This window comes from Vulpes lagopus, chromosome 4 (assembly GCF_018345385.1).
Source record: "Vulpes lagopus strain Blue_001 chromosome 4, ASM1834538v1, whole genome shotgun sequence".
In the NCBI taxonomy this organism is placed as follows: domain Eukaryota; kingdom Metazoa; phylum Chordata; class Mammalia; order Carnivora; family Canidae; genus Vulpes; species Vulpes lagopus.
Window position 1 is genome coordinate 73812508 of NC_054827.1, and position 13942 is coordinate 73826449.

General features: G+C 40.7%; 1 protein-coding gene across 4 annotated transcripts in view; it reads left to right on the forward strand.

The window, feature by feature from the left end:
- Positions 1–13942, forward strand: part of SPATA9 (spermatogenesis associated 9) — a 107656-nt gene that overhangs the window by 90241 nt on the left and 3473 nt on the right. For 2 of the 4 annotated variants that reach the window (XM_041753298.1, XM_041753296.1), the window contains exon 9: positions 1265–5703. In XM_041753298.1, the coding sequence (XP_041609232.1) occupies positions 1265–1289 (25 nt within the window). In that variant the 3' untranslated portion in view covers positions 1290–5703. Of the gene's footprint in view, positions 1–1264; positions 5704–13942 lie in introns of those variants that run through there. The other 2 variants (XR_005987445.1, XR_005987444.1) reach the window with 2 other exon arrangements.

Consider the following 13942-nt stretch of genomic DNA (forward strand, 5'->3'; position numbering starts at 1 on the left):
GACAGTTTCTCAGGCTTTCACTAACCTTCATGACATTCACATTTTTAAAGGTCATAGGCTATGTATTTTATAGAATGTCCCCCAACTGCAGTTTGTCTGACATGTCCTTAGGGGATTCAGATTATGAATCTTTGGCAGGAATTTCACGTAGATTGGATTCTGAGCCCTGGCAGGGCTGCACTTCTATTCCCTTCTCACTCAACTTGAACCAAACTCACTACACTACCATGTGGCCATCCACCCCACTGGCTGTCACTCCTCTCTAAGCCACTGTATGTTCCCCCAACCCCATAGCCAGCATAGGTGTCCACCCTGCTCTGTCTTCCCTACTGGTTTAGGACTGAATTGTTTGTGAAGAAAAGAGAAGAGAGAACGGAATAGTTGTCATAAATATTGTAAAAAATGTGCAAAAGTAGGATGATCTAACTTCAGGGATGAAGGCCATTGTCTCTTCCTTCCATCGCACAGGCATTTTTGGGATTTGGCTAGGAGGCAGTTTGAGTTGGAAATGCATTTAGTGTGTGTTTGATGGGATATATTTATATGGTTGGCAGTCAATTGTGGTGCATAGTAAAGGTTTTGCTGGCCTTCCCAGTGTAAAAATGGCCTCTAAAAATAATCCCAGTGTTAGCTCTTCTTATAAGCTCGCGTGCAGGCCAGTGTTCTACCAAAATGTAACGGCTGTGGTGTCTGCAGCAGGGAATATGAAAGTCTTGGAAGAGAAATAAGATTTGAACAGATAGAGCCAGAAACTATTCTATGGAAAATCCTATCTTATCATTAGACTTTTGGTAAAAATGTAAACACAGGATTCTATTCTCATAAACAGTACACGTGGGATATGCTCAATAAGACAGCCTAAAAACTATAAATTCATGTATCTTTCTTGATGGAAATATGAAACAGAATTTATCATAATTCCTGTGTCTATAAGTACACAAACCTACACTAAGACTAGTATTTGTTTTATGCTTTCTTTTGATTAAAAAAAGATTATGCTTTAGGAAAGATCCAGTTATCTTTCTATTCTCTGTATGTAAGATATTTGTAAATGGTTATTATGTGAAGGAATGAGTAAAGAGTAGGGAGACAAAAGCTATAGGCAAAAAGTGTGATAGTGGTGTGTCTAGCAATTAGTAAATGGTTTGCTCTCATGTTTGGTTTTTAATATTTGTATTTTTCATGATTATTTGCCCATTCTGAATATTCACTTTCATATCTAATTTTTTAAAAAACTTATTATTCTGTATTCTTTTTCTTAAAGAGAGCCTCCCCCTCCCGCCCACTGAAACCTGGATCTACCCTGAGCTGCATCTAAACTGCAAGGCGGCTGAGCTCTGTGCCCGCTACAGAGCGCTAGTGAGTATCTAACTGGAAATTGTCCAATGACAGCGTGGGTAGGCAGCACTGCCTGGGCTGCTCCAAATTCCATCTGCATTCTGGTCCAGAAGGGGAAGCATGGCAGGACTAGCCTTGGATTCGTGTAGATGTCACATGCTCAAAGTCACTCCACACCGTCTCTTTGAGTCCAGATGGCGCTGGGGAAAGTGTACCTAGAGGCTGATTGCTTAGCCAAAGTCACGGCAAATAGTCACCGAGGCACAGGGCTGAAAATATATGCTCCAAGAGAGCTCCATGGCATGGCATAGAGGCCCTGCTCAATTAAGTAGGAGAACTCAGAATGGAAATGACAATGAAGAGATTTTTGATCTGTAAGAAGAGAAAGACACCTGGAAATGCAGGGGCCTCCACCTTTACAAACTTTTGATCTTGTAAGAAAGCAGTTTCAGTTGCCTCTGTGTCAGGTAAATGCATGGATAGATCTTCTCCCCATCGCAGAGTTGTTAACGTGATGCTAAATTAATCTTTTATGAGCAGATTTCTCCCAGTTTACTTCACAGGTTATAGGTTTGGACAACCTACATCTACTAACTGGCATCCACCCTGGGGAAGCCAAGACCAAGCGTGTTTCTTTCTTTTTTTTTTTTTTTTTTTAAGATTTTATTTATTTATTCATGAGAGACACACACAGAGAGAAGCAGAGACACAGGCAGAGGGAGAAGCAGGGTCCATGCAGGAAGCCCGATGTGGGACTCAATCCCGGGACCCCAGGATCATGCCCTAGGCTGAAGGGAGGTGCTTAATTGCTGAGTTACCCAGGCATCCCACCAAGCGTGTTTCTTATCTCATATCCTGAGCCTATTCCAGAGAGTCTTTGGTGACATCAAGTACTGGGTTGTCAGAGTACCGTTTTGCTTGACCTTTGTTCTAGGAGTAGGGGGTGAGGAACTGCAATAAGGTTCTGCTTCCTGTTAAGACTTTGAACTCTTTGAAAGAGTGAGGCTCATCATAAGATGGGAATTGAACAAATAGAACCTCAGAGGTCCTAAAGGAATACCCCATTTCAGGGAGAGCAGTCTGCAGCTTCCACTGCCAAAGGAAGGATCCACAAATCCCCCATGCTTCAGGGAACTCTCCAGCAGAGGCTACGTGGAATTGGCACTCAAGGAGGTCTTTAATTATTTCATATAAGATAGGAAATTTTGATTTTTGAACTATGGTTCTTTGGATTTTGTTATCTTTCGGCTTTACCCTATAAGAGAATTTAATCTCTGAACCTCGGTTTCTCCCTAGAATTTGGTTTAGATCCCCAAAAGGGAGGATGTTTGGGTTCTGATTGTTATTGTTTGTTTTTAATTTGGCCCCCATAGCTCCAACAGTGGAGAGAGTCCAGGAATGCTGGTCCAATTGAAATCCCTTCACATGAGGCCAGGGGTTAAGGCTGTGTGGTGCTATCTAACACTCTGCTGAGCCCAGTGTTTTCTGGCATGAGTGTGCAGCATTAAAGGTGGATCTGTCTAGTGTCAGGGTCTCCACATCTCTTGAGAGCAGCACTTGAAGTCTTGACATAGTGTCTGACTTCTCTCCATCTTGTTATAGAATTGATGAGGCTCATGCAGAATGGTGCCAAGGATGATTCCCTAGTATTATTCACCTTTGCTCCACCTGGGGTATCAACTTATGGCACAGTTCTGACAATGCTATTAATGCTTCTGAATCTAGTTTCCTGAGGTCTTGGGAGGAAGAACACCTCTGCCACATGCTCTTCAAAACCATTGCCTTACCTCAACTCTGAAATGTTCCAGGTTTTGCCTGCATATGGCCGAATGTATCTTCAATGCTTTAGTCCCTTCCACTGTGCCCCTGTTCCTTCTAGAAAGGCTTGGATGAGTTTCTGATGGGTTAATTTGCTTCTTAGGTTGGTCTCTTTATCTGGTGTGTGCACTGTTTGCCAAATTGAGTGCCTTCTTTCCCTCCTTTTACTTTCTCCTTGCTTTCTAGCCTAGACATTTTCCCTCTGGATCTTCCCAGAAAAGGCTTTATGCAAAAACAAATTTTCCTTTACTTGGATAATCCCCAAGAGAAGATAACCTTCCATCATATCAACATCTAAGATCATGCTTGCTCTGGGATTGTCCAAGCTGGCTCTATCTTAGTATGTGTCATCTTGGTCGTCCTTTTCCATGACCCTAACTCACCGTATTTCTACTGCCTATTCCTTCGAAGTATAGGCATTATCAATATCCTACTTTTGGTATCACTTTTTTTTTTTAAGATTTTGTTTATTTATTCATGAGAGAGAGAGAGAGAGGCAGAGACACAGGCAGAGGGAGAAGCAGAGGGAGAAGCAGGCTCCATGCAGAGAGCCCAATGTGGGACTCGATCCTGGGACTCCAGGATCACACCCTGGGCTGAAGGCAGGTGCTAAACCACTGAGCCACCCAAGGATCCCCTTGGTATCACTTTTGAACTCACATAAAAGTATCTTATCCTGAGTATTTTATCCTAATTATTCTAGTCTTCTTTTCCCTTAAATCTGCATTAGTCTTCAGGACATGGTTCTGATGGACTAGCCCTAGAGATCAGGCTACAAAGTCCATATGTGACTGCTGGAAGCCCTGTGTGTGTGTGTGTGTGTGTGTGTGTGTGTGTGTGTTGGAAGTGGGGACAATTCCCAAAGAAGTTTTATTTCGAAGAAGGCAGAGGTTCCTAAAAGGTGTTCACTTGGAGCATTGTTTTGTACTTAGCATTATTGAAGGTTCTGAGAGGTACTGCTTTAAATAAACTGGGTGGTGGGGGATCCCTGGATGGCTCAGCGGTTTAGCATTGCCTTCAGCCCAGGGCATGATCCTGGAGACCCAGGATCCACCCGGGATGGAGTCCCATGTCTTCCATGTTGGGCTCCCTGCATGGAGCCTGCTTCTCCCTCTCCCTCTACCTATGTCTCTGCCTCTCTCTCTTCTCTGTGTATTCTCATGAATAAATAAATAAAATCTAAAAATAAATAAATAAATAAAGGTCAGGGAGGTTGTTTTACAATAGAAGAAACTAAAGACACATAACAAGCCAGAGTGTACACTGTAATTAGATTTAGGTTCAAACGGAAAAAAAAAATCTATTCAAGTTATGTTGAGGACAAAAGGGATAACTTGAATATGGTGAGTATTAGGTAATCTTAAGGAATTGTTAACTTAAGTGTGGTAATGCTCTTGTGGTTATGCAAGAATGTCTTAGTGTTCAGAGATGAAATGTAATGATATGGTGTTGGCAACTAATTTCCAAGTTATTCGAAAACAACAAAATATATATAGATATGTAAAAGCAAAGATGGCAAAATGTTAACAATTGTGGAATCTCAATGGTGAATATGTGGGTGTTCTTTTGTATTATTCTTCAACTTTTCTGTGTATTTCATAATAAAAAACTAAAAAGAGAGACCTATTTAACCTAGTGTTCTAAACAGTTAACTTTGAAACTCTTTTTTTTTTCCCTTTATGATATATTAATATGGAAGCATCTGTTACTTCACAAAGTATACTCTGGAACATGTTGGCCTAGGTCAGGCTTTCAATGGCTACATTTAAAAAAATATGCAATAATGATAAATGCTCAGTGAAGAATATAAATCCTTTTTAAAAATTCAGAAGGCCCTTAAAAAACTCCAACCAGCTAGCTGAGGAAATGTTTGCTACATGTTTGCTGCCTTATTTACAATGCAGCAGTTCTAATACTCCTATAACACAGTGGTGTGACTTCATTGGCCAGAGGGATGAAGTTCACAGCTTGTGGAGTGGTTCTTAAATGTTTGCGATTGCGTTATCCACATAATTTGTTTTAGTATAACCTTCTGGATGATGATCCAGTCTAAATTTTCAATCAGCTGTATCCTTCTGTACTTAAAAGAATTAGGCAAAATGATAGATTGCTTAGAGCACATTCAGGAAGAGAGAGAAAATCCCCCTATCTGGGATGAAGTTTTAAAGAAACCCATAGTTTCTTGTGATGGCTAATTGAGGTATCCACTTAACTAGGCCAAGGAATGCCGAGATATTTGGTTAAACATTATATTGGGGTGTGTCTGTAAGGTGTTTCTGGATGAGATTAGCATTTGAATTGGTAGACTGACTAATGCAAATTGCTTTCCCCCATATGGCTGGGCATCGTCTAATCCATTGAGGGCTTCATAGAACAAAAGAACAATAGAACCCAAAGCTGGATAAAGGGAAAATTCACTCTGTCTGACTGTGCTGGAACATAGCTTTCCTGCTCTCTAACTGGAACTACGCCACCAGCATTTCTGGGTCTCCAGCTCATAGATTGCAAACGGTGGGACTTCTCAGCCTCTCTAATTGCTTGAGCCAATTCCTTATAATAAATATATATGTATACCCACACACTGTTGTTTCTGTTTCTCTGGAAAACCTTGACAAATACTAATTCCTTATATCCACTTGGATGACTTTAGAGAAGACAGCACGTCTAAACAATGAGGAAATTTACTATTTCACATAAGACAATCTGAGGTTGGACAGCTCAAATTTTGGTTAATTCAGCTACTGAACTACATAATCAAAGACTTGGGGTTTTACTTCCACTCTGAGCTGTATGATGCTGGCTTTCTCTTAAGGTGATCTCCCCTCTTTGGGTTTTAAGATGGCTGTGAAAGCTTTAGGTCACATCTATAACCTACACCATCTGGAAGAAGAGAAAGAACTGCCTCTACTAATATCTCCTATTTAAGGTTAGGAAACCTTTGCCAGAAGCCTCTAGTTTCGTTGTCCAGAACCAATCGACCCTCAGGCAGAATGGATTGACCATGGTTGACTTAGATATATCCCAGAGCTGGAGGAGGGTTATCTTCCTTGATAGGTAGAGTGGCAGTTGTGAAATATGACACCAAATTCTTTGACACTTCTTCCATTAGAAGGTAGGGTTTATGTCTTTGAATCTGGGCAGGTTTTTGACTGCTTCAACCAGTAGAGTACAGAGGAATTTGTGTGACTTCTGAGACAAGGCCATACAAAGCCATGTGGTTTCCCCTTCGCTCACTAGAACACTTGCTCTTGAAAACTTGAGCTGAAAAAAAAGAAAAAAGAAAAAAAAAAAGAAAACTTGAGCTGCCTTAGGAGAAGGCTCTAAGGCTGCCATTCAGTAAGAAAGTCAAAGCCACATGGAAGGCCATCATTAGGCACTCTAGTCAGTAGTTCCTGATGAGCTCAGCATTTGAATATTCCAGTCAAGGGAGCAGACATATGAGTAAAGAAGCTCCCAGGTGATTGTAGACTCCAGCTATTTGAGTCTTCCCCCAGTAAGGCCCCAGGTCTCATAGTAGAAAGATAAGCCAGCCCAAATCCTGACCCACAAAATCCGTAAGTATAATTAAATAGTGGTAATTTTACACCACAAGATTTGGGATAGGTTGTTGCATAACAATAGTTAGAACATGTTAGTCCTGAACAAAATTAAGATTCTTTTAGGAAGGCAAGAGAATAATCGATGTTATTGTGGGTAACCACAAAGCTTGCTCCATTTTTTATGCCTGCTTTTGTGCTGATAATCATGGACATCAGGCTTCTCCAACATACTCAATTTGTAGATTTTTTTCAAAATGGAAAGTGTTTCCTAAGGTTAAGTGATGTCCTTTGGGGCAAATAAAAGACATCCCGTAGGCATGATTTGGTTCAGACGTCCTGGACCCCGGGTCCCTTCTCAAGCCTCTAAAGAGTTTCACATTCTAGACTTGGTCCACTTAAATTCACACCAAACTCCCCTGGAAATACTGGAAGCTCTGTGGAACAAAAAATGGGAAGCAAAGCCATCCCTTAGTCTAATCTAATAGAACCTCAATATATAAATTGAAGTAAAAGCTAGCTGTAATAACAATATTCCCAAAACTCAGTGGCTTAAAGACAACAGAAATTCATTTCCCTGTTACATAATCTTCTGTCCAGTGTAGGCTATGTCCTGCAAGATCCTGAAAGGACCCAGATTCCTTTCATGGTCTTGTTCTGCCACCCACCCTCTAGGATGTTGTCCTCATCTGTGTGGCTAAATCTGATCATTGTTACATTGTGTGATTATCACATTACATTTTTCAGCCAATAGGAAGGGGAAAGAACACATGGAAGATCACATGGTCTACATTTTAAGACCCACGCCTGGAAGCCACATGTGTCTTTTGCTCACATTCCATTGCTAAGAACATAGTTAAGTGGCTCTAGCTAGATGCAAAGGAGGCTGGGAAATGTAGTCTCTGGCTGAGCAGCCACATAAGTAAAGGGGAAAATGGATTTTGGTGAGTAGTTGGCAGTCTCCTCCATTCCTAGCAAGTTAGTTCTTTTCTTGGATAGTTTGGAGGCTAAAGTGATGAAACTTTAGGTTAGTCATATTGACGTGATCACAGCAGAGATGGCTAAAGACTTTGTAGAAGATGATACCACTCATGGTTAATTGGAAAAAATTGTCCACTGATTTGGAAGATGTGTATAGTAATATGATTCTATTTTTTTCTAAAATACATTTCATTCTTCAGGTAGCCATTTTTTATCTAACATGTTCTCTCCTACCTCACACTTGTGTTTCCAGGCTGGGGCTCTAACAGACACATCTTACAAAGAGCAAGACCTGTGTCTTAGGCTTAGCTGAACTTCTCGGCTGTTACTTGTTCACATGACAAAACACCAACAACAATGAAGACCCTCCCACCCCCCCCAACACACACATACAACTTTACCTCTGCTATTTACTAGATGTTTGACCATGGGCAAGTTATCCTTAGCTCCAGTTTTCTTATCTATAAGATGGAGATTATGATATATCACTTTAGTTTTTTTTTAAATTGCATTTATTTATTCATGATACACACACACACACACACAGAGGCAGAGGGAGAAGCAGGCTCCCTACAAGGAGCCTGACATGGGACTTGATCCCGGGACTCCAGGATCACACCCTGGGCTGAAGGCAGATGCTTAAACCGCTGAGCCACCCAGGCCGCCCTCTCACTTTAGTTGTTGTGAGGATTAATTTGAATTGGTGCTTGTACAATGTCAAGCTTCATAGAAATTATTTAGAGCAGCCTTCTTGGGTCCCCTTCCTCTTCAGGAGCTTTGTACCATTGCTCAATTTCTCTTGCTCAATAAACTTTGTTTTGCTATGTACTGCTCATAAATATGATTTAATAAATTTTAGCTGTCATTATTATGGTTCTCATTATTTATCTTACAGGTATTTTGTAAGACACACAATAGTACCTTGCTTAAATAAAATGATACCCAGAACTGCCAGGGTTTGGTAATAGATTTCACCACATGGAAAAAGGGTTAACTCTTTCCCTTGAGCCTGATATTCCCCTTAGGGTTGTCTGCATTTCAGGTTGGTGTGAAGTCTCATCAGATTACATGGTAAGCAGTTAAATATCCCAATTTGACATTTCGTGGAAGATTAAAACCCATATGTTCTGATATCTGGGTCATTTGACTTCCATTTTTACTGTATCCAATACCATTTTACTACCCTGACATGATTTAGTTATCTATTGCTGCAAAACAAACTAACACCCAAACTTAATTGCTGTTATTTCTTATTTCTACAGATCTGGGGGTTAGCTCAGCAGTTCTGTTTGTCTAGCGTGGGCTCACTCCTGTGGCTGCATTTAGCTGGAGGAGCTGCATTTTTTTTTTTTTTTTGAATAGAATAAAGCACACAACTTTATTCACTGAGTGGTGAGTGTACAGCAGTGACGCAGAGGACAGGGCGGGGGAGCGGCGAGTGCTGCTTGCAACAGGAGCGTGGAGCAGGTCAGGACCAAAACGCACAGCAACGCAGGGCCAGCTGGCTGCCCCTGCCTCTGCACACTAGTCCGTGGTATTCAGGGCATGGACGGACACCCACTCACTTTCACGGGGGGAAAGTTGGGAACTGCGCTCAGCTGTGATGGCTAAGTAGCTGGGCCTCCTTCTCCATATGATCTTTCATTGCTGGCTTCTTCATGCCATGGTGATGTTAGGCATCAGGGGCAAGCCCCATGTGTATATGCTTTTCAAGACCCTGCTTGTGAATAAACTTCTGATATCCACTGCCAATGTAGGTCCCATGATCAAGCCCAGATTCTGTGGGAAAAGATTACACAAGGGGTGGGTATTGAGAAGAGTGATTCACTGGAAGCCATTATATAATTATGCCAACCCATTTTGTGGTTGTCAATTCCCGGTTTGGTCAACCAGTAATAGTTGGTCCTAAGTTCCCATCCGAAAGCTAAATTTTAAGTGGAATGTATGTCTATGATAAATGATATATATCTATATATATAAAAGTTCACATATACTTTGCACATGATGGATCTTTAATAAATACTCAATGAACAAATGAATGAATGAATGAATCAGTCATATCACCGATGGTAAGAATTTGCAAATAATGTCCCATAACATTAATAATTGTAGGCTGAGATTTCTCAACAAAGTCCTTACCACGAAAGTGATAGTTCTCCATAAGATACACATTTTTTAAATACAAGATTTACATATTTGATTTTTATCCCTTTGCCCCCACTATGCTCAGCATAGTGTCCAATAAAGTTCTTCAATATATACTGGCTGATGAACTAAATAAAAGTACACTTGGAATGGTCTTATTTCTTTGATGAAGAACATGCAATAAGCTAAAATGAGACTCTTTCTTGCCAAACTCCTCCAATTAAAGGATTCTGGCTGCCACAAACAACAGAAAACCCAGCTCAACTGCTTCAAAAAATAAGAAAATATATCTCATTTAACAGGACATCCAATAGGCATGCCTCTGGTATTTACCTGACAGCTCAGTGAGGTCATTAGGGACCTAAGTTCTTTTCATCTCTCCTCTCTGCCATATCCACAATGTTGGACTCATCTTCTGGCTGGTACCTCTGATGGTCAGTGGTGGGCTTCCAGCAGGCCAGCAGCACTACCTGTTTACCTTCATTCAGGGAGAGATGGAGAGAGCATACTGGCTCTTATGGCTCTCTCAGAAGAGAGCTTCCTCCTTCCTAGAAGCCCCAGCAACTCTCCTTCCACTGCAACACATCTCATTGATCTTAACTGGATCACATGACCACTCCTGAGCAGGCCATGGAGGTAAGGGGAGCGAAATTACTTTGATATGCTTAGACTAATTAAGGTCCAGTCTTAGAGTGGGAAAGGGTTCAGCTTCCCTCAAAGCACTTGGCTCGTCCTTAGAGGCGTTAGGTGCAAGAATCGGAGTCCTGGTAGAAAAGGAGAAATGGATGCCAGGAAGGCAGTCGACAATTACTGTGCAAAGCATACATTCTGTAAGGTCTAACTTCCTTTTTTTTTTTTTAATTTTTATTTATTTATGATAGTCACAGAGAGAGAGAGAGAGAGAGAGAGGCAGACACACAGGCAGAGGGAGAAGCAGGCTCCATGCACCAGGAGCCCGACGTGGGATTCGATCCCGGGTCTCCAGGATCGCGCCCTGGGCCAAAGGCAGGCGCCAAACCGCTGCGCCACCCAGGGATCCCAGGTCTAACTTCCTTATCACTATGTGCCACCATTGCTGCATTAATCTTCTATAGGTTGATTCCCCAAGATCCCTTGCTTCCCTTCATGTAATATTACTCAACTGGATTTTATCCCTCACAACCCAGTGTTAGAAAATAGTAACAGTCATATATTGAGTACTAGGATGACTCTGAAGAGACTGTTGACAGGACTCCCCTCCCTTCCCATCAGGTATTTTACATATATCAACCCTATGAAGTAGATAATAAAAATCCCATATTTACTGATAAGAACAGTAAATCAAGACCTAAAAAAAAAAATTAGGAAAAGAAAATCAAGACTCAGAAAGATTCAGCAAACAGCCTAAAATCACACAGTGACTAAGTGGTAGCGATGAAATTCAAGTCCAGATCCATAGCTCTAAAGACCACTCTTTTCATTATACTGCCTCACAAATCAGCAAAACATCTGTTTAATTAGTTAATAAATAGAATTAATGTATTCATTTTCATTATAATGTCTTCTCTTTGATCAAGTCAAAACCTTTTAGGAATGGGAGGGAAACTCCTTTAATTTTCTTTCTTTTGTGTTTCTCAAGAAGCTTCCTAGGAAGCTTAGAGAAAATCTATCTTCTCTTTCATAAATCAGCTCAACTATTCTATTTTTAGTAAATGAGTTATAGCTAGTCACTAATTGTGGTTTTAGTTACACTCTTGGCTGTTTTCTACATACTCTCTGATTCAAATTATGTAATAGGTCATGTTTACTTATTTTAGCTGTTTGTTACCATGCAGCCAATTATTTTTTAAAAACTATATAGAATTCTTTGTATTTAGGCTTTAAAGTCCTGGTGGTGACATTTACACTGCCATCTATGTGAATAGTGCCTCCTGGAGTCCTGCAGTCTAGGCCTGTGTGTGGCAGCCTACTGAAAATCTAACTCCAAGGGAAAATGTGCAGTGGGTAAGAGTGTGTTATTTGATTCCTCCCAAACTCCAAGTATGGTCTGGTCTCCTCTAGTCATATCCTATTTGGGTGATACCTAGAAAAGAGATCAAGTTCAGGGTCAACTGTTCACATACCTTTGCTGTGAAGTTTGAACGGTATGTCCCAGTCAAGTAAGAGTCTAAATGTAAAATAACTTTGTGGTGTTCCTTGATGGAGACAGAACTGAATCTCTGAGCTGTCTATAGCAATGCAGGTTCCTGGGATCAATGCTGATCATTCTGAGGGGATGCTCCAAATTTCTTAACTCACAAATGACTCTAAAGATGAGAAGCAAGTCACCTAGATCTACATTCAAGGCTCAGATTTAGTTAAGATTAGAGAAAGTTCCTTAGCCATAAAAGTATTTCAGTATGAATTGAGATTAACCAAATCTTCACAAATCTTGGGATAATACAGCTTAATTTCAAAATAACTACATAAATATATACTCTGTATTTTTGACCCAGATGGAGTTTTCTTATAATTTTTAGACAGCACAGAGGAAAATCTCTAATAGATCCTAGAAATCAATCTAACAATTTGGCAGTTGTATAAAAGTTTAGTCTTGTCCTCATATAAGCACTTTCCCTTCTTTTCTTAAAAGAAAAAATGGAAGTCTCATTTTTTTTCACCTCTTAACTGTGCAGTTCATATCATCAGCTCATATCTAAGCCAGCATGATGGCCCCATTGCTCTTGCAATGGTCTACATATGGGTATATGATATAGTTCTGTACAAAGAAAGAAATTCTTCCTTTTCTGGATATTGTCATATTTGAACGTGATGCCTGGAACTATAGTAGCCATTTTGTGACCTCAGGGCTTCAGACCTTATTGTCAAGTCCACCAGTTCAGGATGGCCAAAGAGAAAGATGAAAAGGATCTAGGTCGTTGATGATGAACTTATGAAGCTACTCAACTAACCAACTTTGGAGCAGCCCTACCACTGGACTCCTTGTTATGTGAGAAGATAAATTTAAACTCATTGTTCTGTTAGGGTGCTCTCAATTGCAGATAACAGAAACAAGCAACTCAACTGGCTTAAATTGTCTCAGTTGGGAGCCTTCAAAGTAATACAGTAGGTCCTATTTTGAGTCTCTTTGTGCTTCTGCCTTCATCCCTGCCTTTGCCCATTACCCCCTTCCCATTAGTTGGCCCTTCATACCATCATGGGATAACCACTTCAGTCTCCCGAGGTTGTAGATTTTCTTTTTCAGTGACCTGACACCCAGACTTGAACCCTTATTAAAGCATATGTGATACTGTGCAGGTAACTGTTAGAGTCTCCTACATATGATTATAAGGTCTTTGAGGGAAAAATGTGTGTTATTCATCTTAGTATTTCCAATGCCTAACACATTGCTTAGCACAAAATAAGGAATTAATGTTTATTAGTGAACAAAAATAATGTCATGAAGACAGCTGTGTTCTCTCTTTGGCTGACTTATTCTTCGTGAATTATACACATAGTATCCTAAGCAGGGTGGGGAAGATTAAAAAAATGAAGGAAAACCTATAACATTTTTGACAGAGTTTTGGGAAAAGGTAAATCAAGCTTAGTGGAGATTTTTGTAACTCTTGTATCTAGTCTATCTTTGCCTGACTCATATGATGAATCATTCAACAAATAGGTGTTGAGTGCATAGTACATTGTTTAAGAGTTTGGGATACATCAGTGAAGTAAACAAAGCCCTCAAAGAGCATTGGCTCTTCAAGTGAACTCTAGCAAACATTTCCCCCTTCTCCAGCTTAGTTTGGCATTTGTGCATGAGCAGGAAGCACTGTCACACAAAGCTCGCAGATTCTCAGATGAAAGACCCTGGTAAACACGTGGATATAAGTGTTACCACTTCTTTCTAGAACCAAGGACACTGAAGAGGAGGAGGTCACTGGTTAAACCTGCTTCTTGACTTTTTTCTCAGCAATCTACACCAATAGGCATTGCCTTCGGTTTGTTAAAAGGGTTTTCTTTTTTAATATATACATGCAACACTGTGGGGGGCTTCAGCTTTCTTCCTGCAGATCTCCAGGAGGCTCCTCTGGGACAGTGAGCCTGGCCCAAAGGCACCACTTGGCTGTTTGGTTTTTCTAGTTTGCTGGGGACTCTGTCGGAGACGC